This window comes from Selaginella moellendorffii, unplaced genomic scaffold (genome assembly GCF_000143415.4).
Source record: "Selaginella moellendorffii unplaced genomic scaffold, v1.0 SELMOscaffold_127, whole genome shotgun sequence".
NCBI classification, from domain to species: Eukaryota; Viridiplantae; Streptophyta; class Lycopodiopsida; order Selaginellales; family Selaginellaceae; genus Selaginella; species Selaginella moellendorffii.
Genome location: NW_003314388.1, coordinates 257,819 through 285,139, shown reverse-complemented (window position 1 = coordinate 285,139; position 27,321 = coordinate 257,819). Strand labels below are relative to the sequence as shown.

The window sequence follows — 27,321 nt, the reverse complement described above, 5'->3', positions numbered from 1 at the left end:
GTACCCTCGTAACGTCAGGGGATCACATCACGTTTCATCCAAAAGCCTACGCCCCGCACTTCACTATCAGGAATAGCATAGTGTCTTCAGCTCAACCCTGGCAATATATAGGTGATGTGTCCCTCTTCCGAATCAACAAGAAGATATTTGTTTCGTGAGCTGAAAGCCAACCATGTTAATTTTTGGTTATAAACTTTTTTTTTTCATTTCAGTAATCACCCATAACACTAAACACTATTATTTTAGCCAAAACCCTTAAGGATTCTACAAATTAGTTCATATAGTAGGTTCATCAAGTATTTGTTCTTACCAAAATTCTTGATATTCAACGAACTGGATAATAAACAACTGAAAATAAGTGTCAAATGCCATACTTGTGCTCAAACAACGCAGTGACACGGTCAAACAAACATACAAAGGGGAAAATGTGCCTTTCTGGAAGCAATGATAATGTGGCACTACAAAAAAACCTACACCAAAACTACGAACACAAATCATCTTACCAGATTCGGGTGTTGTGTAGTTTGGTCTAAGTTCTTGTCATGAACGAGCTATTGTGCGATCACAGCTATAGTTTATAATCTACAAGAATATACGGCTGGAAAGTGAACCCTGGGTTTAGGGTGGGTTTGCGGTGATGGATCCGTTGGACGCGCTCCGGCCGCTCATGGCGTCCCGCGATCCGCCCCTGGACGCACTCATCGTTCCATCCGAGGACGCTCACCAGGTCGGCTCTCTCGATTCTCTTCGCATTCTTCTTCAATCGTCCTTTTCATTCTCCAGAGCGAGTACGTCGCGGACAGGGACAAGCGGCGGGAATTCGTGTCGGGATTCAGCGGCAGCGCCGGTAAGAGTGATCTCGATTTCCACTTGTTTCCAATCAAACACTCGCGTGGATTGGATTTTCCTTTTTTCTACACAGGCCTGGCCGTCATTACCAAGAACGAGGCATTGCTGTGGACCGATGGCCGCTACTTCCTTCAGGCCACGCAGCAGCTCAGCGAGCGGTGGAAGCTGATGCGAATTGGAGAGGATCCAGTCGTGGAAAGCTGGCTGGCCGATGTGAGTTCTTCATGGAGATCTTGGAAAGAGCTTTGATGCCACGCTCTTTGTTTCAGAACCTGGAAAGCAATGCTTCCGTTGGAGTGGACGCTTGGTGTGTCTCCGTCTCTAATGCAAAGAGGTGGAGGGAGGCGTTCGCTAAGAAAGGAATTGAGCTGGTGAAGACCGAGCGCAACCTTGTCGACGAGATCTGGAAGGACCGTCCCGCGCAACCGGTTTCTCCTGTGACCATCCAGCCGCTCGAGTTTGCCGGGCGGAGTGTTGCAGAGAAGCTTGCTGATATTCGTGGGAAACTTTCTCAGGAGAGAGCCTTTGCTCTCGTTGTTTCGACACTTGACGAGGTACCTTCGTCTTCTCACAAAAATTCATCTTTTTTGTTCCGTTGCTGTAGGTTGCTTGGCTTTTTAATTTGAGAGGCTCCGATGTCATGTACAATCCTGTTGTCCATGCCTATGCGATTGTCACTCTCGATTCTGCGTTCTATTATGTTGATAAGCACAAAATAACTGCGGAGGTATCATTTCGTCTATCTCTTTTGTTCCTTTTGCTGATATATTTCTACAGGTTGAGAGATTTTTGACGGAAAACCAAGTGGTGATCAAAGACTACGAGGAGGTTGTACAGGACCTTGATGCGTTAGTTTCCTGTCCCGAAGAAGTAATTGATGGGAAAGGTCTAATATGGATAGACCCGAACTCCTGCCCTCTCAAGCTGTACCCCGACATTCCAGCCGACGAAATGTTGTTGCAGCAATCGCCAATAGCTCTGTCCAAAGCTTTGAAGGTCAGAGAAATTTTATTTATTTTTCCAGAAAACAGAGTTATTTGAGCTACAACATGGGTGCAGCATCCTGCAGAGCTTGAGGGTCTTCGAAACTCTCATGTTCGTGACGGAGTTGCAGTGGTGTCTTTCTTCGCTTGGCTTGATAACCAGGTCTAAGAGAAAAATGCTTTCGCTATGTTTTTTTTTTCTCTAAATCGTGTTTGTTTCTAGGACAGATGCAGGAAATTTATGGTGCCCCTGGTTACTTCCTAGAAACAAAAACATCTCTCAAACGCAAATCACCGTAAGTCTCACGTGCTTGACTTCACTCGGCCAAACTCTTCTGTTTTCAGAGAGGTGGAGAAATTGACAGAAATTTCTGTAAGTGACAAGCTCGAAGAATTTCGTTCGACGCAAAAGGTTCGATGTGTGCTATGGTCTTTTAGTTAGTGATCTTATTGTGTTCGATCTGTCAGCATTTCAGAGGACTGAGCTTTGAAACCATCTCCTCGGTGGGAGCAAACGCTGCTGTCATTCACTACGCTGCAAAACCCGAGAGCTGTGCCGAGCTTGACCCGGACTCGATTTATCTCTGCGACTCTGGAGGACAGGTATAACGTTCTCGTTTCCACGTCTTGACAAGTTTCTTTTAGTACTTGGATGGAACAACAGATATCACCCGTACCGTGCATTTTGGCAAGCCTTCGCCGCATGAAAAGGCTTGCTATACCCAGGTTAGTGTCTCGCATCTTCTCTGTTTTTCTTCTCATGATCTCGCTACCAGGTTTTAAAAGGACACATCGCGTTGGATTCGGCCATTTTTCCAAATGGAACAACTGGTATCTAGCATTCGGTTACTAGTTCGAACAAATCCTGATGTTTATGTGTTTGTAGGCCATGCTTTGGACGTATTGGCACGGGTTCCACTATGGAAAAGTGGACTGGACTATCGACATGGGACAGGCCACGGTGTTGGCTCCTATCTTAATGTTCACGAAGGTAACGCTTACCATGGCGATTTTCTTCAAGCTAATGTTTTACTTGCATTCTTCGCACAGGACCTCATCTTATTAGCTTTAAGCCACAGGCTCGAAACGTCCCATTGCAAGCTTCCATGACCGTAACGGACGGTAAGTATTTGCTAACATAAGAAACCACAACCGTCTAAGAGCTTCTCTTCCACAGAGCCGGGATACTACGAAGATGGCAAGTTTGGAGTGCGACTGGAAAACGTTCTCATTGTCAAGGAAGCTCAAACAGCACATAATTTCTCAGACAAAGGCTACCTCTGTTTCGAGCACATCACTTGGGTATGGAGTGTTCTTCATGAGATCTCCAGCTCTTATCCTTTCCTCCTGTCTTTCAGGTCCCTTTCCAGAGGAAGCTCATCGACATGTCGCTACTGTCACCTGAAGAGATTGCATGGGTCAACGAGTACCATGTTGGCTGCCGAGAGAAGCTGGGACCTCATTTGTCTGGTGTTCATTCGGAGTGGCTCCTTGATGCAACACAGCCTCTATAGATTCTTAGCGGACTTAATAACCTTCCAAGTTTTAAGATGCAATTTGGTGTTGATTTGATTCTACGCAAAGTCGAGAAGTAGAAGACGAACCTTGGTCTAGCAACGATGTAATCGATCTGCATAGACATCCAGATCCCGGTAGTAGCCGTCACGGATCTCCTCAGGAGTTGGATCCTGCACGAAAAATAGCTTAGAAACGTGCAGTCCATCCGGGGTCATTAACTTACAATCGGTACAGCCTTCGAGAAATCAGGTGGGCCGCCTATGTCAGGCAGTAAAACCGGGTTCATAGAATGCACGATGTCCTTGATTTCCTGTGCTCGCAACATGTCAAGAATTCAAGCAAAAACGAATCCAGGAAACTTACATCTCCCGTCATTTTTATGTTTAGCTCCAGTTCACGGGCTAGCCTCTCCAGGATGTGTCTATTGTTTTGCAACGCCTTCATGGCCATCTTTTCTGTGTCGTCGATAAACTGCCAAGCACCAAATGCTTGAAAGGTTTGAAATAAAAGTTTCGTCATCACTCACCATTTGGATTTCTCTGCCTACAAGTTCTGAAACCTCGAGGGTCATCGGAATCACGATGGAGCGGGGATGATTCCACTGTCCAAACAGCATTCTCACATAAGATAACTTAGGAAACAGACAATACGTACCGTCATTGGGTAGAGCTCTTCTGGTCGAGGACGTGGACGCGGTGGAAGCGGTTTCCTTGCTACTTGCAAAAGTCCTAGGTTTCGATTTTCCGGGTGCACGGCACATTCCCTTGCAAGCTGGAAAGAAATTTTTCAATGAAGTAGATAGAGCATTTTGAAGCACAATTACCGCAGATATCTTTTCGAGGTCGTCAGTCCATCCATCAGTGATGTTGTCGCCAAGCAAGAGAATCTCTGCTCCACGACCCCCATGAGCCACTATCATCTGGGCCTCGAAATATCCGATTGTTCCACCGTACTCAAGCATGTCTTCTGAGGGGTAAAACACGGACAGCGAGGACTCTGCGCCTCCAGGCAACAAATGCGTAAACGCATGCCAATCGAAACGAGGGAAAAGATGCGCTAGCAGAACATGGCCAGCTTCATGAGCTGCCAGTAGCCTTTTTGTTTCCGCCTTCACCTGACAATTGAAAAGATCTTAGTGCAAGTAGAAACTAAAGAATTATTTCACACTGACCTTTAGTTCCGACTCTTTCTGTTGTTCCTGAGTAACTGTCATGCCTATTCCTTCAAACAGCTGTTTCTCCAAAACATCTAAAAGATCACTTTGCTGAATGTATGCGCGACCTTTTTGCTTCTGCAAAACCAGGACCAGGTGAAGAGCAGCACATCAGAAACAAAAAAGCGTACCGCGTAAACAAAAATCTCGTTCGCAAAGTTTTTGAGATCGGCCCCTGAAAACCCTCTGGTGCGGTATACAACCTGCGTAAGCGTAAGTGACAGACAATAAGAATCTGAGACGTGCTACCTTTTCAAAGTCTACGTCATCGGCTAGCTTGTATTTTGCAGTGTGTACTTTGAAGATTCTCAGCCTCTCTGCTTCTTTGGGCAATCCCACATGAATCTCGCGATCGATTCGTTGACGCTGTAGAAATGCTTCGTGCAGATCGTCTCGACGGTTTGTTGCACATATCAAAATAAATGCCTGCCGCGGAGCAAATCTGTGTACTTCCGTGTCGATCTCCCTGTCTCAAGGATATGAAACGTAAGCATTTAGATACTGATATCGGTCCTTACAGGCCATCTAGCTCCTTTATAAGTTGTTTGAAAGTTTTCAGCCTCCTCGGATCCTCATCGACTTGCTTTCCCGCCAATGCATCAATCTCATCGATAAAGACGATCGAAGGTGCCTGAGAACTTACACGTCAATTACTTCAATCGCATCAGCAATGAAAGGATACTTGCATTGGCCCTGGCAGTAAAAAAGAGGTCGAACACTTTTTTAGGACCGGGGATTTCAGAATCTCCAAACTCTGAGCCTGAGGCAAATATGAATGGGAGCTGAAGTTCCCTCGCCATTGCCCTTGCGATATGAGTCTTGCCAGTACCCGGAGGCCCATGTATCAGAATACCCTGCACGACTTAAAAACATTACACAGACACATGTTATCGTTGCTTACCCGAGGAATGAAACAAAATTTATCATAATATCGCATTGGATCGCTCAAGTAGTTACCGATTTCCTCCACCACCCTCCACACTGTGTGGCTTACTATCACATCATCGAAAGATGGGAAGCCGGCTTCTTCAGCTTGTTCTGGCTGTCCAAATTTTCAGGAATAATTCCAAGAAATTGAAGTTTCGAGTTTAAACCATACCAGAACGATGCTTGATGATTTCATTTTGATAAGGTCCACGATCTTTTCAGATGCATTTCGCCGGATGTTGAAAATTGTATTGTCCAGCTTCAAAGCAATGAAAAAACACGGGAGAAGAATAGCGTAGGCACGCAGTATGTTACGTAACCCGCTCTCAGGAATTGTATCCACTTCCACCTGAAACCTTTGCAGCGCGTCATTTAGATAAGGATCTGCTGGAGCATCTACCTGCAATGTGGCTGTTTCAGGAGAATAGCTAAATGCTGATATTTACCACAAACTCGGAAGGAAATCCTTCTTTCATTGTCACGAACAACCGAGTCCGGTCTTGGCTAAATACGGCACTTTGAACCTGCAAAAATCCCAGGAGCATTATAGAACAATCCTTTCCTTGCTAATGCTTACCTCCATTCTCTCCACTTTCTCAAAAAAATCGAAGTAAGGCATCTTCGGCCTGTATTTCCACCACCTTCTGGCAGCCCAGAAACCCCTCCCATATTGCGGAGGAATAACCGGCTCTTCTTTTTTCTCAGCAATATCCTTGGCCATCTCCTCGCTGTCCAGGAGGACAACATACTTGCTTGTTAACGCATCAGTGTCTTCCTTGATGCTTTCTTTTTCAAGCATGTCCTCTAGTTTCGTCAGTCTTTCTCTCCACGTAAGCTTCTCGTTGGTTCCAGTATCTGAAACGAAGGAAGGAGATCAGGAGGGAATCGAAATATCGGTTTTCGTGACCTTCGGCACCTTTGTTCAATTCTTGCGCTGCCGCTGCTTCATTGCTATCATCGTCCCAAGCGTGCTCTCCAACGAACGAAGGATCGTGACGATAACTCCCATCGGGTTGCAGTAGATGCTTTCGTACGCGAACACCGCCAGGCATATTTTCTCGCCATTGAAACTTCTCCAGCCTATTTCAAACGATACAACATCCATCAAAGGACATCTTCGAGACAAATCTAGCTTACTTGCGAACGTTTTCCAACGTTGGTTCTGGAATCGTGGCCTCCAAGTACGCCTCAGTCAATTCCTTGGCCTCTCTTTTGCTTAGCCGAGGTGTGGTTGCCGCTACGTAGAGACCTCGGAAGGAACCAATTACCAGGAGAAGGTACAGAACAAGCGCTCCAATGTGTTGAGCATCCAACTTCTGAGAAACAAACCCAAAAACAATACTGGTTTGAGAATCAACATCAATCTGCTAGAAAAATCATACCTTCCATCGCTCCCAGTGGTGCCAGGCTACGATTCGAGGCCATACCTTAAGCCTGAAATCCTCGAGCAGCTCATCACCTTCGTTTCTAGCGACTTCCAATCTTCCTCTAGCGTCTTGCGCTGTTGACGCCGCTCTGTCAAAGACATGAGAGGCATTCTCGCGTAATTCCTTGTACCGAGCAGTCACGACCTCCTTAATGTTCTCTACATCCACCCCAGCCTCGGCCTTTAGATCCTGGACAAAATTCCTGTAATATCTGCTCAGCGCGGCTCGCAGCCTTCGATTCGACGACCCCTCCGGCACCGATTGGTCGTCACTACTCAGCTGCGCGCTAGGGCGAGCTCGAAATCTACTCCTAGAGCCTGCATTTATCCTCTGGACGTCGCTGCCAAACGATCTATCCACAAAATCAGTACCGCAAGGTCGACCTAGCACTGGCGCCGGGAGATGGAATCTCGGGGATGCTCTAGAGTGAGAGGCGCCATAGCCGAGAGCTTGCATTGCTCTCGGGGTTTAGGGCTTATGCTAGATAGATGCTCGGCGAATAATTACGAGGTATATTCTCCAGACTATTCAATTAAACCCTAGCCCACCCAAAATGGGGGATGCCTAGTAAAATACATAAATAAAATAATTTTACATAGCACATTATTTAAAAATTTTGCCCATTTTATTTTTGCTATTATGTATTTTTAGAAGGGATTTTTTAATGATTTGAGAAAGAAATTTGCAAAAAAGGAAGAATTACTCACCCTCATTTTGTTTATAGTTGCAATTTAACTCTTATTCTAATTCATTAATAATTTAAACTTATGTAAGTATGAAATTTTGTAGTTCTAAAATTTTACTAGTTTTTTCTTAATGTCTAAAAAGGAGAGGGTTTTTCTTTTAATGTTAACATGGGATCTATGAACATGTAGTTATGATTTTGGTACTTTTCATTTTCTCTTTGGTTTTTCTTTTTTTATTTAGTAAAATTTTGCAATGGTTTTTAATTTAACATTATTACATTCAATCTAATGATTAAATTTATTCTTGTGAGTGCTTGGAATATGGAAAGGGAATACAGAAATGTGCATATCAATTAGCCCAAAAACCTTAGTTTATATACAGGAGCAAGTGGTCCAAATTGAAACCAATCCGACGGCTACCAAAATCCCATTATGCTAATATTAGTATATGGCATCATAGCCGTACACTTGGCCCTCACATCATCCCCTCCTCTCAAAATAATGAAAGGCCATCAAGGTTCTCTTGTAGACAGGCCGGGATTTAGAGGAACATCAGGAGGAGGCATTGGTGGATTTGTAAAGGGTATTAATTGCTCTTGATCCCTTTGTATAAAGTGTTTCAACTGTTGCACATGCACAATCTTTGAAGGATCAGCTTGCTGGACATCATGGTGAACCTCATAAACTTGCGGTCCAACTTACCGTAACACCCGATTGTGAGACACAAAATCCCTAGGCCCCAAAGTGGAGCTGGAAAGGGTGCCATGTGGTAGTGGCTGAAGCGAAAGCCAAACGAGCGTGACCCATTTGGACTAAAAGCTCCGACTTGGAAGGTCAAGAGTGGGAGTGGAACTCCCAACAAAGTGCTTGAGGAACAAGCACAAAGCGAACAATAAGTGAGGCTCCAAAAAGGGACCCCAAAAGGACCAACACAAGACGGAGTCCGAGATGGAGTCCGAGGTGGAGTCCGAGATGGAGTTCGAGATGGAGTCTGAAGTGGAGTCCGAGATGGAGTCCGAAGTGGAGTCCGAGATGGAGTCTGAGATGGACCGAGACGGAGTCCGAGATGGACCCGAGATGGAATCCGAGATGGAGTCCGAGAAGGACCCGAGATGGAGTCCGAGGTCGAGACTGAGACCGGGACCGAGACCGAGACCGAGACCGGGACCGAGACCGAGACCAAGACCGGGACCGAGACTGAGACCGAGGCGAAGGCCGAGACCGAGCCGGAGTCCGAGTCCAAGTCCGAGTCCGAGTCCGAGTCCGAGTCCGAGTCCGAGTCCGAGTCCGAGTTTGAGTCTAAGAGGGTGAAAGCCCAAAGCGTTCGTCTCCCAGACCCTGGGGGGTTTCGTGAGCTCCAAAAGTATAGTAAGGGGGAGGACTGTAGTGGAGCTAGTTTGGCCAGGAAAGGCCAGTTTGGCCCAGGAAGGCTAGACCCAGTGTTGGGTGATGAACTGACCACTGGGAAGTCCAAGACTAGAGTGAATACGGACCGACAAGCGGGGTAGCTTGGTGAAGTGTTCAAGAGCCGGCTCTAGTTCCCCCGGGAGATCGACTGGCCGATGCTCCCAGTCCAAGTGTGGGTGGCACTACCTACTTGGATACCAGGCGTGGCTTAACGGAACCTCGCTCTAAGCCCATGGCTAGAGCACCTAAAGGCGAAAGGTGGGGAGAGTACCCATGTGGCTCACGTAAGGCCACGGTGTTCCGAAATGTTGTCCCAAAGGCCCAGACTGTGGAAAGGAAGAGGAGCAGTCCTCTGGGGTAGTGACCAAGGACACAGTTGTGTTGTGAGGAAGGCCTAGAGGACTGTGGGACTTAGTGGTCGGGCCTGTGGGCCTCGATCCAGTGGTAGTGTTGGTGAACACGGCCATGGACAGTAAAGGGACTTGGTGGGGACCAGGAAAGGGACATTGGGGGAAGGCTATTCCCCATGTTTGTCGGCATCCTAAGGATGCTAAGGAGTGGATCTGGGATGATCACTCATGAACGGATAGCCCAGTCTTTGAGGGACGGGACTGTGGTGGAGGTGGTGTCAGACCACCGGTGTGACCAAGGTGAATGGGCATGGCCTTAGCATAACGGGCTGATATGTTGGTGGTACCTTGGAGTGTCGGTCATGGGATCGGTCACGTGGAGCACTTGGACCAAGTGCAAAGGTTGGGTGGCGGGGATGCCATTCTCGGGGCTAGCAAGCCCAAGTTTGAAATAGGACTTATAGAGGTTGTGAGTGAGACTCCTCTAATTGGTCGGAGGTGTGGTTAAGTGACTAAAGTAGAATGGAAAAATTAGTCACTTACAACTTGGTATCGGGGCTGTTCCTTAGTCTAACTTTTATTGGTGCTCAAGTATATCACCATTGATGTTGGCATTGGAAGGTCCTAGGAGTGGCCTATCCTTGAGGAGTAGCATGTCGAGAGGACATGGCTCTCCACTCAAATTCATGCGTGAACTTGGGCACGATGTGGTGGATAGAAAAGGGCCAATAATAGAACGATTTTGGGATCTTGGGAACAGTATAAGGTTTCCTCAGAGAGCTGAGGATGTGATCCAGATGAGCGTTTGACGCAGCAAACGGGCTAACGTAGTTGTGGTAAACAACTATAATTGGGATCACAGGAAAGATGTAGACTCCAAAATAATAAAGGAGTCACAAGATTACCCTTATATAGTTGAGGCCGATGCTCATAACTTTGAGACCGGAATTGATGACCATGGGAGGTCAAATATAGGAGAGGACACAAGTCCTCAAAATGTTAACTGAGGTTACCCTTGATAAATGCTAGAACAACTTAAGGAGTTGGGGATGTACTTAGAGGATGAGTTGGTATTCTCATCACATGGACAAGTGGTCCTAAGAGGCAAAAGGTTGCCCCAAGAGAACAAATCAAGTGTCAGAGTAACACTTGCAAAGATGGTCCTTGTGAGTAGGACCTGAATACAAGAAGTTGTATTCTAGTGAGCTGGCACCTCAAAGGTAGGACCTCATGGGTCGTCGGATGACAAAGTCCAAAAAGCTGGATGACTCCAATAGAGTCAAGGAATAATCCTAAAGGATTGATGGAAGCATTTGGATTGAGGTGTGTGGTACCCTACGAAGGATGGGGGGGATCATAGGATCCAAGGATGAGAACAAAGGGTATCTCATCGATGGCAAAATGTACCATGCTAAAGTCGTGGGAAGGGTGTTCCCAAAAGAAAACAACTTTGAAACAAAGTTGTGTGTGACCTTTATGGTGCAGTGCTAACGGATGGTTGGCATGAGAAAGAGTGGTATTGGTCTTGGCAAAGACTTAGACACAAAGAAGAAGTGTTATAGAAGTAGGCTCGTGGAGCCGATGGTGTGGAGACACCAAATGTGCCAAAGTGTGATACCTTGAGGCTATGTTGGTGGGTTCATGAGAACCCCTTGCCAAAGGAATCCCAATGGAAATGGGAATGGCATAGCCTAAGTTGTAGAGCATGCAGTTGGAGTGTGGTGACCCAGATAATGATGGAGGTGTGGAAGCACCAGCAATGAGTTGTAGGACTTGACAACTATGAGGCAACTAAGCAAGAGTTACAAAATAATTGGTTAAACGGGTAGAAGGTAGCTACCCAAGCCTTCTTAATGGCATAAGGAAGTTGGATATACCCTTATGGGGGATAAGTTGCTTATGTTGCGATATAGTAAGTCAATGTCATGAAAGGAAATACTCATTGTCAAGGAAGCTATCATTGGAACACCCGAACACTCTAGAACATTAGGAGGTGGTGTTTGATGTCGCGAGGGCAATAGATAAGGCCCAAGGGACTAAGTCCCTAGCGAATGATGGATAGAAGGTGCTATCCAAATGTCCAAGGTGGCGGAGACAAGAGAAGACTGTCTACTCGAATTGGACAAAGCCAAAAATGGAATTTTGGCAAGGCTAGCGATGGGCATGTAAAGGCCCATAAGCAACAACGTAATCTCGGTGTGTGGGATTATAGGGTGAGCATACATGGAATGAGGAACCACTCCCTAGGCTATCGGGTAGGTTCATCCTTAAGAATACTTGCTAAGGCATGATAGAAAGTGCAAAGCTATCCTCCTGGTCTGGAGGAGAATGACCAAAGGAAATGTGTGAAGCCAAAAGCAAGAAGTAAGGGGGTAGAACCGAACCATAGGAATCGAAAGGCATAACCAAGGTTGGTTATGCCAGCTGGGAGTGGAGAATCAAGTGGGGGCTCGAGGGTGTTGCCGCTAGCAACCGTGATGCCATGGAGAGTCTAAAATATGGAATTGTCCATGTTAGACTATATGGTAATTGGAAAGCTTGCAAAAAGGGAGGCCTTAGGATAGAGTTCCTTCAAGGTTCCCAAAGATGATTCTAGGTAGCTTAGTACCTAGAAAGGCCAAGTGTAAATGGTTCAAGGAACGCGCGAAATCAGAGTGGCGTAGCAAAAGCGCGGTCTTGAAGCTTGCCATGAAGCAAGGCTATCAAGGGTAGGGAAGTAGTTCCCGAGTGTTCAAAGAGAGGGCTTTGAATGAAAGTCGATGATCAAGGGCTTTCACGCTTGTGCAAGAACCATGTTACAGTGGTTGGAGGGCTTGCCAAAGCGAGATTGGCAAGTCAGGGGAACAAATACCCTAGTTGAAGGTGATAACTTCAAAAGGGGTGGGCCATGGGGCCAAGCATGGAGGAGTCCATGCATGATCACAGACTTGTCATATGAGAGGACTTGGCAGTGTGGAGGAATTAGGTTCCTAAACTGTGATCTATAGCGCGCTTTGAGTATAAGTTGGTGCACCGGCGTGTGGAGTCACGCCAGGCATCCTGGGTGATGCCGTCCGTAGATGCATATACGGAGGTTGGGTTCGAGTCCCGACCCTCTAGTGCTTGGGTTCGAGTCCCAAATCGCTAGGGCGTGGTGATGGTTTGGAATATGAGGACACTCATATTTTGGTGGTCATAGACTCTTAATGAGGAGATTGGCTTGGGCACACCGCCAAGCGGGGGATGCCCCGGAGTCGTGATGCACGGTTAAATTGCTTATAGTGAAAGTTCGGCATATCTAACTTGAACACTTTGGTGCAAAAGGCACCAAGGACATGGTGAATGAGATGGGGACACCCAGTCTCAGTTGCTATAGATCCTTGGCTGGAAGGGCTAGCTTGGGCGCACCGCCAAGTGTGGGGGATGCCCCCGGGGTCATAGTCAACAACTTAGTAAGGTCTAGAAGACCTAATTCCTATTGGTAGACCTATTAAGGGGTCAAGATGAGATCACTAGGTGATCTTATGGCTAAACAAGGATAAGGTCTTTGTTTGGGTTAAGGAATATGATTCCTAGTTCAAAATGTTGATTTGAACTATTGATAAAGGTGTGGCTTGGTCAAGGTGACTAAGTGGGAAAGACACCTAAGGGAAATGAACTACTACAATACAATGGTATTATGAGTTCAAGAAAATAGTCTCCAGAGACAGGCCCATGGGTGGGTCACAAGGTTGGGCTAGGAAGAGAGCCTAGAACAGTTGGGGAGACTTACTAAGGGTGAACACCCTAGTCTGGGCAAAGCAGATCCTTTGCTATGGAACCAAAAGAATACCTCAAGGAGGGAGGTAATGATCCTATGTTGCTTGGTGCAACAATCCAAGGATAGGAGCAAAAGATGAGTGCCCAAGATAGGGCCGTGGAATCCATTGGAAAGAATCCAAGTGGCAAAGTTAGCCAAGGAACACTAATGTGGTTGATGCTAATGGATTACGGAAAAAGAAGTGGACTTTCAAGGATGGATTCCCAAGTGTTCCAATTTGGCAAAGGAAAGGCTCCAAGTGAGGGAGCAACTAAGTAGCCAAAAGATAAGGCCGTGGACAGCCCTAGCACAAATAATGATAAATGGAACGTAATGCCAATGGGGGCACAAAAATAGAAAAGAGGATAAGGGTGCCCTCGAGTAGAGAACTTCCTAGGAGGGGAAGTGGAGTTGCACAAAATGTGCAAGGCAAAGTGTCGGAGACACCTAGGAAATTGACTTCAAGAAGTCAAAACTAAACGTTTCAAAGTGCAAAGGTAGATCAATGGAATCTGTGACTACTCAAGAATGAGTAGTGGAATTGAGTTAGAGAGGGTGTCTCTAACGGGTTTAGCGAGAACTAAACCAATAAACGGAAAGAACCACCACAAGTGGTCCAATCAGTCTCTAAGTTGGAGAGACTATCCTCCTTAGAGGATGGACAAGGCATGGTGAGCCTTCGAGGTCAAACCATAGACAAATATTGGCCGGGTGCCAAGGATGGGAATGGTAATACCTGCAAGTGTTACTTTATAAAAGGGTTTACCGTTCGATGAGGACATCGAACTTTGTCTATGGGTGGTGGAGTTGTGAGACACAAAATCCCTAGGCCCCAAAGTGGAGCTGGAAAGGGTGCCACGTGGTAGTGGCTGAAGCAAAAGCCAAACGAGTGTGACCCATTTGGACTAAAAGCTCCGACTTGGAAGGTCGAGAGCGGGAGTGGAACTCCCAACAAAGTGCTTGAGGAACAAGCACAAAGCGAACAATAAGCGAGGCTCCAAAAAGGGACCCCAAAAGGACCAACACAAGACGGAGTCCGAGATGGAGTCCGAAGTGGAGTCTGAGATGGAGTCCGAGATGGAGTTTGAAGTGGAGTCCGAGATGGAGTCCGAGATGGACCGAGACGAAGTCCGAAATGGAGTCCGAGATGGACCGAGATGGAGTCCGAGATGGAGTCCGAAGTGGAGTCCGAGATGGAGTCCGAGACGGAGTCCGAGATGGAGTCCGAGATGGACCGAGGTGGAGTCCGAGGTGGAGTCCGAGATGGAGTCCAAGATGGAGTCCAAAGTGGAGTCCGAGATGGAGTCCGAGATGGAGTCCGAGATGGACCGAGACGGAGTCCGAGATGGACCCGAGATGGAATCCGAGATGGAGTTCGAGAAGGACCTGAGATGGAGTCCGAGGTCGAGACTGAGGCAAAGGCCGAGACAGAGCCCGAGTCCGAGTCCGAGTTCGAGTCCGAGTTTGAGTCTGAGAGGGTGAAAGCCGAAAGCGTTCGTCTCCCAGATTCTGGGGGGTTTCGTGAGCTCCAAACGTATAGTAAGGGGGAGGACTGCAATGGAGCCAGTTTGGCCAGGAAAGGCCAGTTTGGCCCAGGAAGGCTAGACCCAGTGTTGGGTGATGAACTGACCACTGGGAAGTCCAAGACTAGAGTGAATACGGACCGACAAGCGGGGTAGCTTGGTGAAGTGTTCAAGAGCCGGCTCTAGTTCCCCCGGGAGATTGACTGGCCGATGCTCCCAGTTCAAGTGTGGGTGGCACTACCTACTTGGATACCAGGCGTGGCTTAACAGAACCTTGCTCTAAGCCCATGGCTAGAGCACCTAAAGGCGAAAGGTGGGGAGAGTACCCATGTGGCTCGCGTAAGGCCACGGTGTTCCGAAATGTTGTCCCAAAGGCCCAGACTGTGGAAAGGAAGAGGAGCAGTCCTCTGGGGTAGTGACCAAGGACACAGTCGTGTGGTGAGGAAGTCCCAGAGGACCGTGGGACTTAGTGGTCGGGCCTGTGGGCCTCGATCCAGTGGTAGTGTTGGTGAACACGGCCATGGACAGTAAAGGGACTTGGTGGGGACCAGAAAAGGGACATTGGGGGAAGGCTATTCCCCATGTTTGTCGGCATCCTAAGGATGCTAAGGAGTGGATCTGGGATGATCACTCATGAATAGATGGCCCAGTCTTTGAGGGACGGGACTGTGATGGAGGTGGTGTCAAACCACCGGTGTGACCAAGGTGAATGGGCATGGCCTTAGCATAACGGGCTGATATGTTGGTGGTACCTTGGAGTGTCGGTCATGGGATCGGTCACGTGGAGCACTTGGACCAAGTGCAAAGGTTGGGTGGCGGGGATGCTATTCTCGGGGCTAGCAAGCCCAAGTTTGAAATAGGACTTATGGAGGTTGTGAGTGAGAGTCCTCCAATTAGTCGGAGGTGTGGTTAAGTGACTAAAGTAGAATGGAAAAATTAGTCGCTTACACCGGTATGGTCCTTTCCACTGCGCAAGGAGCCCCTTAAATAAACCACGTATTGTAAGATGGGGAAAACGGACTAACACCAAATCATCCATTTTGTACTCTGCAGGTGGACGATGATGGGAGTTGTAGCGCTGTTGCTGTGCCACTTGTATGCGACCCAAGTGTTCGGCAGACTCTGCTTGGACAAATGGAAGAATGCTCGTCAAATATTAATCCCATGACCTAGCATCGGGAGCTCATAGCAATTGTGAAGGTAAACCCAGCTCCGTTGGTAATATTGGATCATGACCATATAAAAGTTTATATGGTGAAGCACCAACATAACTCTATACCCCTATGACATATACATACCGAAGAGATGGCAAATAACCATCCGAATCTAAATGCTGAAAGTTCACATACTTTGCAATCATCCCCTTGAATGTCCAAATGAGCCGTTCCACCAGACCGTCTGATTGTGGATGATAAGCACTCGTGAAAGTGTGGTGTATCCCCAACCGAGACATCAAAACATGAAATGCCTCAGCCATAAATACATGACCATTATCCGAAAGAATCCGCTCTGGACAAGAATGCTGGAACACCACCTAATTGAGAAGGAAGTATCCAACAGTAGTTGCAGAGGCGCTAGCAAGAGCACCAACTTCCACCCAACGAGTCAAGTAGTCAGAAGCAATAATAACATACTCATTGCCAGCAGTCGACCGTAGAAAAGGTCCCATAAGATCAAACTCCACCAACTCAAACGAATAGGAAATTGCAACTGACTCCAACCGTCCTTCTGTAGTACAAGGGGGAGTATTACGAGTTTGGCACTAAACACAGCTACGCACATACCAGATAACATCACGTCACATCTCCGGCCAATAAAAAGACCTGCGTAGCTTCTCGATCACACGACGATAAGAGAATCATGGTAGGCATGGAGAAACCGCAGAATAAAGACAGAAGGCACCACCAGCCGTAAATGATCATTAGGATCCATCCCCACAAAATGAAAAAGGCCATCTTCAAGGTGATATTGAGAATGTAAATGCCAGAAAGGTAAATCATTAGCAAGTGATATAGGATTCTCAAACGCATCTCGAAGCCTTCGAATCCATAACTCAATCTTTTGAGCATCGCGAACCTCATCAAGAAAAGGTTGATCTTGCTCTGCGCCTTATGGACACTGAATGTCAAGGACAGCAACTGCCGATGGCACAAAATCCTTGTCTAGAAAATCCACAGATGTTGGAACAATTGGCTCATCAGAAATATGAGAAGAGAGTGGAGAAGGAAGAGGAGCTCGAGAAAGGGCATCAGCATTAGCCATAAAACTCCCTGGGTGATGAATAACATCAAAATCATATATCTGAAGCTTCAAATCCCACCGAATAGTACGTCCAACCAGGTTCTTCCTCTTCAATAATGAAGTAACAGCAGCATAATCACCTTCAAGTAACATATGAGAACTATGTAGATATGCATGAAGTTTCTCAAAACCCCAAATTACCGTTAAACACTCCTTCTCTGTTGTGGAGTAGTTCACCTCTGCTGGTTGTAACGTACGGCTTATATATGCAATGGGATGACGCTGACTAGGCACACTCCGACTTTCTTGCATTAACACACTTCCAAAACCAATATTAGAAGCATCCACACGCAAAATAAAAGGTTGAGTGTAGTCAGGATATGCCAAAATCGGAAGAGTCGTCAACAGCTCTTTGAGATCCATAAATGCCCGCTTACAATCTAAAGACCAGATGAAAAATGATGTTGATAACTTCAGCAATGCTCACAACGGTGTAGTGCGATCAGAAAATGATCCACAAAATGATTGAGATACTGCACCCTGCCCAGGAAGCGCTGCACATCATTCACACACTTTGGAGTAGGGAACTTTAGAACAGCTACAAGTTTTTCAGGATCAACTTGCAAACCCTCACGAAAAATACGATACCCAAGATAAGTTGTGTCCTTGGACCCAAACACGCACTTCGACCGCTTCAGCTTTAAACCAACATCCCGTAGCCAATACAACACTTTACACACATCACAAATGTGCTCCTCCCACGTCCCCTCTGAGTGAATCAAGACATCATCAATGAAGTCAGCAGTCACCTTTGGCATATCACAAAGAACCTTGTCCATCATCTGCTAGAAAATTGCTGGAGCATTATTCAAACCAAACAGCATCACCAAGAACTCGTACAAACCAAATGATGTACGAAAAACAATCTTAGAAATATCTTCTTTGGCCATTGGTACTTGCTAGTACCCAGAAGCAAGATTTAGCTTGGTGAACCAACGACTTCACCCTAAACAATCCAAGAGATCAACAGTGTGAGGAAAAGGGTACACATCCGGGATCGTCACTTCATTTAACGGACGATAGTCAATGCAGAAACAAATACTCTCATCAGGCTTCGTCACAAGATGAAATTCACATGCCGAAGGACTCCACAACTTCTGAATAACACCCTTCTCCAACATCTCTTTGACGTTTGCACGTAAAATCTTGATCTCCTTGGGTGACCGACGACAAACAGGAACCTTGATTGGACGAGCATCCCCAGTTAAAATGGGATGACATGTGGCAATCTTGACCCCAGATGATAGGTCAAATTCAAAGAGATTAGAATACTCCTTCATGAGCCAATCAACAGCTGCAACACAAAGATCGTCGGAGGGATCGGAAAAAGGAAGAGCAGAACAAGATGGAAACATAGGAAGAAATAGTGGGGGAACAAAAGCAATGGAAGAAGAGGTAGAAGTAGAGGGACGAAAAAGTACGGAAGCGAGAGGAATGGATGAAACATAAGGAAGTATGAGACAAGGGGGAGAAGCCTCAAAGTCACACGTGGCATGATTATGCTGCAATCAATCCATACTAAGAATGAGGTCAAAAGCTTGATTCGGCACCACCTGTAACGACTGCAGCTCAAGCTTGAGATTGCCCACACACACAACCAGGTCCGCCTCATCTCGTGGACATGCATGTGTACGGCCGTTGCCATAAAGAATGAAAATTGGGTCCACCGCACGACGCAAGTGTAGACGACAACGTGTGGCAACATGTCGAGCAATAGAAGATAAACTCAAATCTGTATCAACCAACACAGAGAGAATAATAGAAGACCTCTTGTTATAAAAACGAGCTTGGAAAGTAAACACTGGATGAACCGGTGCCAACTGAACCCCTTGATGATACTCCTGAAAGAAAGATGGAGGGGTCACTAACTTATTCGCACAAGGTCCCTCAGTTACTCACATGACTCCTCGTTTCCCGGATGCACCATGGTGTCCAAACCTTCCACTGCAGTAGCACCAATGGGACGTTGCTGATGCCAAGGTCTCCACCCAGGAATTAGAGGTCGCCAATCTAGAAAGTGCTAACAACGCCGATAAGTATGACCAACTTCATCACATGCCTAGCAATGAACATCACGGCCATGACCACGTCCTTGCCCTTGTCCTTGGACTCGAGTAGCAGTAGCATCAACCTCCATTGGAACAAGATCATCACTCATAAGAAGTGGAGCTGAAGGACGTGCAACGAGAAGTGGAAGAGGCGACGTCTCAAACGTTGTGCCAAGCGAAGAGCATCGTCAAGGGTGGCAGGAGCAAGTGCATGCACAAGTCCAACAAGATCTTGATGAAGTGCTGGCCACAACATTCTTAGCTTGATCCGCTCCGACATATTGGGCTTCGCACGAAGCAAAAGACTTTGGAAATGAATGCCAAATTGCATCACCGACTCATATGGCCTTTGGCGAAGACGATGCAATTGTTGGAAGGCATAATCATAATCGTCGGCATGACCGAAGGCGCGTTTAAAGACGTCCGGAAGAACACTCCAATCCCCACGAGTGGCCGCGCTTAATCCATTGTACCACTGCAATGCCGTCCCTTGGAGACACGTGGGAAACTCACGCAAACGTTGAGCATCATCCCAAGAATGATATGTAACAATCACCATGAAGTGATCGAACTAATAGTACATATCATCCCTAGGATTCCCACGAAAGAAATCCGGCCAAACGCGAGGATTGGCACCAAAAGCAGGAGGAGTTGGACCACGTGCCATGAATGCCGCCATCAATTGAGTTTAATTGTTCAATTGCAAGCGCATAGCATCAAGCAATTGGACCAATTGTTGCTCTAGAGTTAAAGGAGGAGATCGCTGATCTACTATGAAGACGGACAAAGAAAGAGCAAAAGAAGAGAAACAACAAAAAGTGAGAAAGAAATGGGAGATCTAGACAATGCAAAAAGTTAGATCTAAACTAAAATCCTAAAAGGGAAGAATAAAAGAAAGGAAATGGAAAAAGCTAAATTTACACAATGCAAAAGTTAGATTTAAACCAAAATCCCAAATTCAAGCACTCCTCAAAGACAATTAAAAGTGCCCCTCACCTCCACTAATGTGAGTTCTTGGAATATGGAAAAAGAATACAAAAATGTACATATCAATTAGCCCAAAAACCTTAACTTATATACAAAAACGAGTGGTCCGGATTGAAACTAATCCGATAACTACCAAAATCCCACTACGCTAATATTAATATACAGCATTGTAGCCGTATATTTGGCCCTCACATTCTAAATATGTTTGCAATGCAAATTAACTTCAATTCATCGAGCCAAGGTATTTTTTTTAATTGTTTTTCTATTATATTTTTAATACATTTTTGCAACAACAAAGATTTAATAGTGGTAGAATTAAAAATTCTCCTTTCATAACTTTATTATCATTACCTCCTCAAAAAAACTAACTCTAAAATGGACATGGCTAAGCCCAGGATAGCCATTATTGTGCTCAAATCTTGATCACCTTTGCTCATCGTGTCATTCCCAATCCTCCCCCTCTGCCCTAGCTCCTGCAACCCCTTCTTCTTGCCCCTGCTAGTGCCTCCCAAGAGGTTCCATCGCCCACAAACCATTTTTCCTGCCGTCCATGTCATTGTCCCGCCTCACTTTGTTTTACGTATTGACCGCTACAGCACGTGCTGCTAGTGGGGAATATATAACAACGAGGAACCGGAGCTTTGAGATATCGCTATGGCGGGAGCTAAGGTTTCTGGCGCACTCCTTCTCGTGGTATGGGGCTTGTCGTGCTTGATCGCGGTCACGGCGGTGGAGGTCGTGCCGCTCAAGAAGAGGCCGCTCACGGCCGAGCGCCTGAGGCTAGCTGTGAAGTCCGTCCCTCGCAAAGCACACGCTCTTGGCTTCCACAATGTGCACGGCGCGAATTCGCTCACGGATATCGAGCCGCTCAGGAACTATCTCGACGCGCAGTACTATGGTGAGATTGGGATTGGCAGCCCGCCGCAGGTGTTCACGGTTATCTTCGACACTGGGAGCTCCAATTTGTGGGTGCCTTCCTCGCGATGCATTTTCTCTGTAAGTCCAAAGGTTTCTTGTCTTGAAAGTGATCCTTAGTTTGACTGGAATTATTTTTTTACCTGGAGTCTCGACTGACTAGTAGTTTTGCTTCTAGCGCTTGGTTTGGTGTTATTATTGTCTTTTACTGTTTTTGTCTTCTATAGCCAGCGTGCTGGTTGCACCGTCGCTACAAGTCCAGGAAATCGAGTACTTACAAGCCTGATGGTATAACTAGTTCTACTTTTTTTTTTCTTTTTTTCTGTAGAGTCTAATCCAATCTATGGCTCGTAGATGCTTCGATTGCTATCCAGTATGGGACTGGGCAGATGGCTGGATTTTTGAGCACGGATTATGTGACCATTGGTGACGTCGTGGTTAAAGATCAGGTTTGCAAAGTTATCGATCTTACGATCGCTATATACCTTTTGCTATGCCTGTTGTAGACATTTGCGGAATCAACAAGTGAGCCTGGGCTTGTTTTCCTCTTTGCCAAGTTTGATGGCATTCTTGGACTTGGATTCAAAGCGATTTCCATGGGACAGGTTACTCCCGTCTGGTATGTGAAGAGTCACTTTACTTTGTCATTTTCTACTGGATCTTTATTGTAGGTATAATATGCTAGCCCAGAAACTGATATCGCAACCAGTCTTCTCTTTCTGGCTGAATCGCGATGCCTCGGATGAGGAGGACGGCGGTGAAATCGTGTTCGGTGGAGTCAACAAGGATCGGTTTAAGGGAAAACATGTTTATACACCAGTTACCAGAGAGGGATACTGGCAGTTCAACATGGGAGATGTGGTTGTGGATGGCCAGAGCACAGGTTATATCATAATGGCTTGCTATATGCACTAGTTCTTAATGGTTTCATGTTTGCAGGGTTCTGTGCTAAAGGATGTGCTGCAATTGCAGATTCTGGAACTTCACTGCTTGTTGGTCCTACGGTATGTTACAAGCCAAAAGCAGTCATCTACAGTTGTTGTTTTGACAGAGTATTGTGGCTCAAATCAACCAAGCTATCGGGGCTACGGGGCTCGTCAGCGAGGAGTGTAAGATGGTCGTTACTCAGTATGGTGACTTGATTGTGGAACTTCTTCTTGCACAGGTTAGTAAGCTTTGGCCTCTTTTTACTCATGACTGTCTTGTCCCGTAGGTGACGCCCGACAAAGTATGTGCTCAAGCTGGGGTCTGCACTCTTCGTAATGACAAGTACATGTCATTTTCAATTTCTCCTTGATACTGTTGCTGACCAGTTCCTGCAGCCCACATATTGCGAGTGTGCTGGACAAGGAAAGTCAAAAGGTTGGAGACGACGTGCTTTGCTCCGTCTGCGAGATGGCCGTTGTTTCGGTCCAGAACCAGCTCAGGCAAAACCCTACCAAGCAACAGATTGACCTCAATCAGGTATTTATGTGGAAACCATAGCTAACAACCTTCCTGCTCCGATGATTCTAATGACTTCGTGTTTTGCAGCTATGCGAACGGTTGCCGAGCCCGAATGGCCAGTCCTTTGTTGACTGCGCGAAAATCTCCTCCCTCCCGAACGTCTCATTCACCATCGCAAATCAAATGTTCGAGCTGACGCCTAAACAGGTGATGGATGCGTGACGCCAGTCTCATGCCGACGTCCATTTGTGTTCTTGCTGCTGACTCTCACTCTCTTCTCTCTCGGCAGTACATCTTGCAAGTTGGAGAGGGAGCAGCGGCGCAGTGCATTAGTGGCTTTACAGGAATGGACGTCGCTCCTCCAGCCGGCCCACTCTGGTACTCTCTCTCTCTCTCTCTCTCTCTCTCTCTCATATTCATTTTTCACTGTAGCTTTAGCTCTCTCTCTCTCTCCCCTTTGATTTGCTGTAGCTCTAGTACTTCTTTCTAAAACGTTTGGTTTTGTTGGATCAGGATTCTCGGTGATGTGTTCATGGGGGTATACCATACGGTGTTTGATTTCGGGAACAAACGCATTGGTTTCGCCAAGGCAGTCTGAAAAGACTCTTAATCGTATTAAATATGCTATAAGCTTTGCGGGTACGAGCCTTATCGCCGTTGCTTGTTAGGACCGCTAGATCCGGCATCCGACGGTGCCGAGCTGCCGGCAAAGAATAGAGCCATTTTGTCTGATTAGGGGAAGGACGCTCGCGGCTCTCTTTCTTCCCCCTGCGCGTGCATGGCTTAGCAGGGGAGCATCCACATTCTCTTTCCGGAGATCTTCGCCCATCTGTGAGCCGCAGAGAATCGCCATAGAATACTCCCCAGGATCATCCATTCTCGTCCGTGGCAACCAGTCGCTAGCGCACGGTCAGCTCCTCCTCCCCTTCTTCCTTTCCTTGTTAATAAGGGGAGGGGAGCGATCGACCAATTTTGGGATGGTCGCCGTTTAGATTCTTTCATTCCTTCTTTCATTGTCACGAACAACCGAGTCCGGTCTTGGCTAAATACGGCACTTTGAACCTGCAAAAATCCCAGGAGCATTATAGAACAATCCTTTCCTTGCTAATGCTTACCTCCATTCTCTCCACTTTCTCAAAAAAATCGAAGTACGGCATCTTCGGCCTGTATTTCCACCACCTTCTGGCAGCCCAGAAACCCCTCCCATATTGCGGAGGAATAACCGGCTCTTCTTTTTTCTCAGCAATATCCTTGGCCATCTCCTCGCTGTCCAGGAGGACAACATACTTGCTTGTTAACGCATCAGTGTCTTCCTTGATGCTTTCTTTTTCAAGCATGTCCTCTAGTTTCGTCAGTCTTTCTCTCCACGTAAGCTTCTCGTTGGTTCCAGTATCTGAAACGAAGGAAGGAGATCAGGAGGGAATCGAAATATCGGTTTTCGTGACCTTCGGCACCTTTGTTCAATTCTTGCGCTGCCGCCGCTTCATTGCTATCATCGTCCCACGCGTGCTCTCCAACGAACGAAGGATCGTGACGATAACTCCCATCGGGTTGCAGTAGATGCTTTCGTACGCGAACACCGCCAGGCATATTTTCTCGCCATTGAAACTTCTCCAGTCTATTCCAAACAAAACAACAGATCCATCAAAAGACGTCTTCGAGACAAATCTAGCTTACTTGCGAACGTTTTCCAACGTTGGTTCTGGAATCGTGGCCTCTAAGTACGCTTCAGTCAATTCCTTGGCCTCTCTTTGGCTTAGATGAGGTGTGGTTGCCGCTACGTAGAGACCTCGGAAGGAACCAATGACCAGGAGAAGGTACAGAACAAGCGCTCCAATGTGTTGAGCATCCAACTTCTGAGAAACAAACCCAAAAACAATACTGGTTTGAGAATCAACATCAATCTGCTAGAAAAATCATACCTTCCATCGCTCCCAGTGGTGCCAGGCTACGATTCGAGGCCATACCTTAAGCCTGAAATCCTCGAGCAGCTCATCACCTTCGTTTCTAGCGACTTCCAATCTTCCTCTAGCGTCTTGCGCTGTTGACGCCGCTCTGTCAAAGACATGAGAGGCATTCTCGCGTAATTCCTTGTACCGAGCAGTCACGACCTCCTTAATGTTCTCTACATCCACCCCAGCCTCGGCCTTTAGATCCTGGACAAAATTCCTGTAATATCTGCTCAGCGCGGCTCGCAGCCTTCGATTCGACGACCCCTCCGGCACCGATTGGTCGTCACTACTCAGCTGCGCGCTAGGGCGAGCTCGAAATCTACTCCTAGAGCCTGCATTTATCCTCTGGACGTCGCTGCCAAACGATCTATCCACAAAATCAGTACCGCAAGGTCGACCTAGCACTGGCGCCGGGAGATGGAATGTCGGGGATGCTCTAGAGTGAGAGGCGCCATAGCCGAGAGCTTGCATTGCTCTCGGGGTTTAGGGCTTATGCTAGATAGATGCTCGGCGATTATTAAGAGGTATATTCTCCGGACTATCCACGTTGCTGCTAATGGGGAATATATAAGAACGAGGAAGCGGAGCTTTGAGATATCGCTATGGCGGGAGCTAGGGTTTCCGGGGCGCTCCTTCTCGCGGTGTGGGGCTTGTCGTGCTTGATCGCCGTCACGGCGGTGGAGGTCGTGCCGCTCAAGAAGAGGCCGCTCACGGCCGAGCGCCTGAGGTTAGCTGTGAAGTCCGTCCCTCGCAAAGCACACGCTCTTGGCTTCCACAATGTGCGCGACGCGAATTCGCTCACCAAGAACGGCAGCGTCCCGGATATCGAGCCGCTCAGGAACTATCTCGACGCGCAGTACTATGGTGAGATTGGGATTGGCAGCCCGCCACAGGTGTTCACGGTTATCTTCGACACTGGGAGCTCCAATTTGTGGGTGCCTTCCTCGCGGTGCATTTTCTCTGTAAGTCCAAAGGTTTCTTCTCTTGGAAGTGATCCTAAGTTGACTTTATTGTTTTTGTCTTCTATAGCCAGCGTGCTGGTTGCACCATCGCTACAAGTCCAGGAAATCGAGTACTTACAAGCCCGATGGTATAACTAGTTCTACCTTTTTTTTTTCTTCTAATCTCTAATCCAATCTATGGCTCGTAGGTACTTCGATTGCTATCCAGTATGGAACTGGGCAGATGGCTGGATTTTTGAGCACGGATTATGTGACCATTGGTGACGTCGTGGTTAAAGATCAGGTTTGCGAAGTTATCGATCTTAGATCGCTATATAGCTTTTGCTATGCTTGTTGTAGACATTTGCGGAATCAACAAGTGAGCCTGGGCTTGTTTTCCTCTTTGCCAAGTTTGATGGCATCCTTGGACTTGGATTCAAAGCGATTTCCAAGGGACAGGTTACTCCCGTCTGGTATGTGAAGAGTTACTTTACTTCGTCATTTTCTAGTGGAGCTTTATTGCAGGTATAATATGCTGGCCCAGAAACTGATATCGCAACCAGTCTTCTCTTTCTGGCTGAATCGCGATGCCTCGGATGAGGAGGACGGCGGTGAAATCGTGTTCGGTGGAGTCAACAAGGATCGGTTTAAGGGAAAACATGTTTATACACCAGTTACCAGAGAGGGATACTGGCAGTTCAACATGGGAGATGTGGCTGTGGATGGCCAGAGCACAGGTTATATCATAATGGCTTGCTATATGCACTAGTTCTTAATGGTTTCATGTTTGCAGGGTTCTGTGCTAAAGGATGTGCTGCAATTGCAGATTCTGGAACTTCACTGCTTGCTGGTCCTACGGTATGTTACAAGCCAAAAGCAGTCATCTAACAGTTGTTGTTTTGACAGGGTATTGTGGCTCAAATCAACCAAGCTATCGGGGCTACGGGGCTCGTCAGCGAGGAGTGTAAGATGGTCGTTACTCAGTATGGTGACTTGATTGTGGAACTTCTTCTTGCGCAGGTTAGTAAGCTTTGGCCTCTTTTTACTCATGACTGTCTTGTCTCGTAGGTGACGCCCGACAAAGTATGTGCTCAAGCTGGGGTCTGCACTCTTCGTAATGACAAGTACATGCCATTTTCAATTTCTCCTTGAAACTGTTGCTGACCAGTTCCTTCCTCTCTTCTGCAGCCCACATATTGCGAGTGTGCTGGACAAGGAAAATCAAAAGGTTGGAGACGACGTGCTTTGCTCCGTCTGCGAGATGGCTGTTGTTTGGGTCCAGAACCAGCTCAGGCAAAACCGTACCAAGCAACAAATTGAGGACTACCTCAATCAGGTATTTATGCGGAAACCATAGCTAACAACCTTCCTGCTGCGATGGTTTCGATTACTTCGTGTTTTGCAGCTATGCGAACGGTTGCCGAGCCCGAATGGCCAGTCCGTTGTTGAGTGCGCGAAAATCTCCTCCCTCCCGAACGTCTCATTCACCATCGCAAATCAAACGTTCGAGCTGACGCCTAAACAGGTGATGGATGCGTGACGCCAGTCTCATGCCGTCGTCCATTTGTGTTCTTGCTGCTGACTCTCACTTTCTTCTCTCTCGTCAGTACATCTTGCAAGTTGGAGAGGGAGCAGCGGCGCAGTGCCTTAGTGGCTTTACAGGAATGGACGTCCCTCCTCCAGCCGGCCCAATCTGGTACTCTCTCTCTCTCTCTCTCTCTCTCTCCCCTTTGATTTGCTGTAGCTCTAGTACTTCTTTCTAAACCGTTTGTTTTTGTTGGATCAACAGGATTCTCGGTGATGTGTTCATGGGGGTATACCATACGGTGTTTGATTTCGGGAACAAACGCATTGGTTTCGCCAAGGCAGTCTGAAAAAAAGTGTTCTTAGTCGTATTAAATATGCTATAAGCTTTATACAAAGATGTCGCCGTCCATAGGGTACCAGATGGACGGCTAGATAGCGACCAGAGAAAAGTCGAGCATGAGCACGTGGCCCAATCCCCAGTGTCCTGCGTGGCGCGCTTATCGCCGTTGCTTGTTAGGACCGCTAGATCCGGCATCCGACGGT

At 47.0% G+C, this 27,321-nt stretch overlaps 4 protein-coding genes and 1 long non-coding RNA gene across 10 annotated transcripts; 3 read left to right on the top strand and 2 right to left on the bottom strand.

Moving 5' to 3' along the window:
• The first annotated feature begins 584 nt into the window (after nucleotides 1-584).
• LOC9650223 (probable Xaa-Pro aminopeptidase P) lies at nucleotides 585-3,409 on the top strand. 2 transcript variants are annotated; one of them, XM_002992023.2, is made up of 16 exons: nucleotides 587-727; nucleotides 784-847; nucleotides 923-1,062; nucleotides 1,119-1,403; nucleotides 1,454-1,576; nucleotides 1,627-1,845; nucleotides 1,909-1,995; nucleotides 2,061-2,128; nucleotides 2,178-2,244; nucleotides 2,301-2,435; nucleotides 2,478-2,558; nucleotides 2,609-2,663; nucleotides 2,719-2,823; nucleotides 2,883-2,954; nucleotides 3,010-3,134; nucleotides 3,191-3,397. In XM_002992023.2, the coding sequence occupies exons 1-16, from the start codon at nucleotides 638-640 to the stop codon at nucleotides 3,344-3,346; spliced, it is 1,872 nt and encodes a 623-aa protein (XP_002992069.1). In that variant the 5' UTR covers nucleotides 587-637; the 3' UTR covers nucleotides 3,347-3,397. The 2 variants fall into 2 exon arrangements, with proteins under 2 accessions (XP_024521517.1, XP_002992069.1); XM_024665749.1 differs by having other exon boundaries at nucleotides 585-727; nucleotides 3,010-3,409.
• On the bottom strand, nucleotides 2,951-3,222 carry LOC112343004. Its single transcript, XR_002991147.1, has 2 exons — nucleotides 3,111-3,222; nucleotides 2,951-3,047 (listed from the first exon to the last, which is right to left on the bottom strand). It is a non-coding gene; the product is annotated as an uncharacterized LOC112343004 (long non-coding RNA).
• LOC9650261 (ATP-dependent zinc metalloprotease FTSH 12, chloroplastic) lies at nucleotides 3,252-24,807 on the bottom strand. 5 transcript variants are annotated; one of them, XM_024665744.1, is made up of 19 exons: nucleotides 6,873-7,395; nucleotides 6,628-6,806; nucleotides 6,398-6,570; nucleotides 6,068-6,345; nucleotides 5,937-6,014; nucleotides 5,663-5,890; nucleotides 5,465-5,605; nucleotides 5,250-5,417; nucleotides 5,082-5,194; nucleotides 4,813-5,029; nucleotides 4,695-4,766; nucleotides 4,522-4,641; nucleotides 4,174-4,464; nucleotides 4,005-4,121; nucleotides 3,877-3,951; nucleotides 3,714-3,821; nucleotides 3,574-3,660; nucleotides 3,437-3,520; nucleotides 3,252-3,367 (listed from the first exon to the last, which is right to left on the bottom strand). In XM_024665744.1, exons 1-18 carry the CDS (start codon nucleotides 7,371-7,373, stop codon nucleotides 3,443-3,445), a joined length of 3,024 nt encoding a protein of 1,007 aa, XP_024521512.1. In that variant the 5' UTR covers nucleotides 7,374-7,395; the 3' UTR covers nucleotides 3,252-3,367; nucleotides 3,437-3,442. The 5 variants fall into 5 exon arrangements, with proteins under 5 accessions (XP_024521512.1, XP_024521513.1, XP_024521515.1 ...); XM_024665745.1 differs by lacking the exons at nucleotides 6,068-6,345; nucleotides 6,398-6,570; nucleotides 6,628-6,806; nucleotides 6,873-7,395 and adding exons at nucleotides 23,363-23,420; nucleotides 23,474-23,751; nucleotides 23,804-23,976; nucleotides 24,036-24,214; nucleotides 24,281-24,807 and having other exon boundaries at nucleotides 3,356-3,520; nucleotides 5,937-5,956; XM_024665747.1 differs by lacking the exons at nucleotides 6,068-6,345; nucleotides 6,398-6,570; nucleotides 6,628-6,806; nucleotides 6,873-7,395 and adding exons at nucleotides 23,363-23,420; nucleotides 23,474-23,751; nucleotides 23,813-23,976; nucleotides 24,036-24,214; nucleotides 24,281-24,807 and having other exon boundaries at nucleotides 3,356-3,520; nucleotides 5,937-5,956.
• LOC112343001 (aspartic proteinase A1-like) lies at nucleotides 20,637-27,227 on the top strand. Its single transcript, XM_024665751.1, has 13 exons — nucleotides 20,637-20,993; nucleotides 21,140-21,200; nucleotides 21,267-21,361; nucleotides 21,419-21,531; nucleotides 21,584-21,795; nucleotides 21,852-21,916; nucleotides 21,964-22,077; nucleotides 22,126-22,181; nucleotides 22,235-22,376; nucleotides 22,446-22,565; nucleotides 22,648-22,736; nucleotides 22,872-22,947; nucleotides 27,117-27,227. Exons 1-13 carry the CDS (start codon nucleotides 20,652-20,654, stop codon nucleotides 27,123-27,125), a joined length of 1,494 nt encoding a protein of 497 aa, XP_024521519.1. The 5' UTR covers nucleotides 20,637-20,651; the 3' UTR covers nucleotides 27,126-27,227.
• Nucleotides 24,884-27,185, top strand: LOC9650260 (aspartic proteinase oryzasin-1). The gene is made up of 12 exons (XM_024665750.1): nucleotides 24,884-25,272; nucleotides 25,340-25,400; nucleotides 25,461-25,555; nucleotides 25,612-25,724; nucleotides 25,777-25,988; nucleotides 26,045-26,109; nucleotides 26,158-26,271; nucleotides 26,320-26,375; nucleotides 26,440-26,587; nucleotides 26,657-26,776; nucleotides 26,859-26,947; nucleotides 27,041-27,185. The coding sequence occupies exons 1-12, from the start codon at nucleotides 24,913-24,915 to the stop codon at nucleotides 27,123-27,125; spliced, it is 1,518 nt and encodes a 505-aa protein (XP_024521518.1). The 5' UTR covers nucleotides 24,884-24,912; the 3' UTR covers nucleotides 27,126-27,185.
• Nucleotides 27,228-27,321: the final 94 nt, after the last annotated feature.

Coding starts and splice junctions, on each gene's coding strand:
- LOC9650223 (XM_024665749.1), top strand. CDS start 638: ATGGATCCGTTGGACGCGCTCCGGCCGCTCATGGCGTCCCGCGATCCG. Junction 1,404..1,453: donor TTGTTTCGACACTTGACGAG/GTACCTTCGTCT, acceptor CCGTTGCTGTAG/GTTGCTTGGCTTTTTAATTT. Junction 2,664..2,718: donor TTTTCCAAATGGAACAACTG/GTATCTAGCATT, acceptor ATGTGTTTGTAG/GCCATGCTTTGGACGTATTG.
- LOC112343001 (XM_024665751.1), top strand. CDS start 20,652: ATGGCGGGAGCTAAGGTTTCTGGCGCACTCCTTCTCGTGGTATGGGGC. Junction 20,994..21,139: donor CCTCGCGATGCATTTTCTCT/GTAAGTCCAAAG, acceptor TGTCTTCTATAG/CCAGCGTGCTGGTTGCACCG. Junction 22,078..22,125: donor TGGAACTTCTTCTTGCACAG/GTTAGTAAGCTT, acceptor CTTGTCCCGTAG/GTGACGCCCGACAAAGTATG.
- LOC9650261 (XM_024665745.1), bottom strand. CDS start 24,781: ATGCAAGCTCTCGGCTATGGCGCCTCTCACTCTAGAGCATCCCCGACA. Junction 4,122..4,173: donor ACCTCGAAAAGATATCTGCG/GTAATTGTGCTT, acceptor ATTTCTTTCCAG/CTTGCAAGGGAATGTGCCGT. Junction 3,952..4,004: donor AAGAGCTCTACCCAATGACG/GTACGTATTGTC, acceptor CTGTTTGGACAG/TGGAATCATCCCCGCTCCAT.
- LOC9650260 (XM_024665750.1), top strand. CDS start 24,913: ATGGCGGGAGCTAGGGTTTCCGGGGCGCTCCTTCTCGCGGTGTGGGGC. Junction 25,556..25,611: donor ACGTCGTGGTTAAAGATCAG/GTTTGCGAAGTT, acceptor TGCTTGTTGTAG/ACATTTGCGGAATCAACAAG. Junction 25,989..26,044: donor TGTGGATGGCCAGAGCACAG/GTTATATCATAA, acceptor TCATGTTTGCAG/GGTTCTGTGCTAAAGGATGT.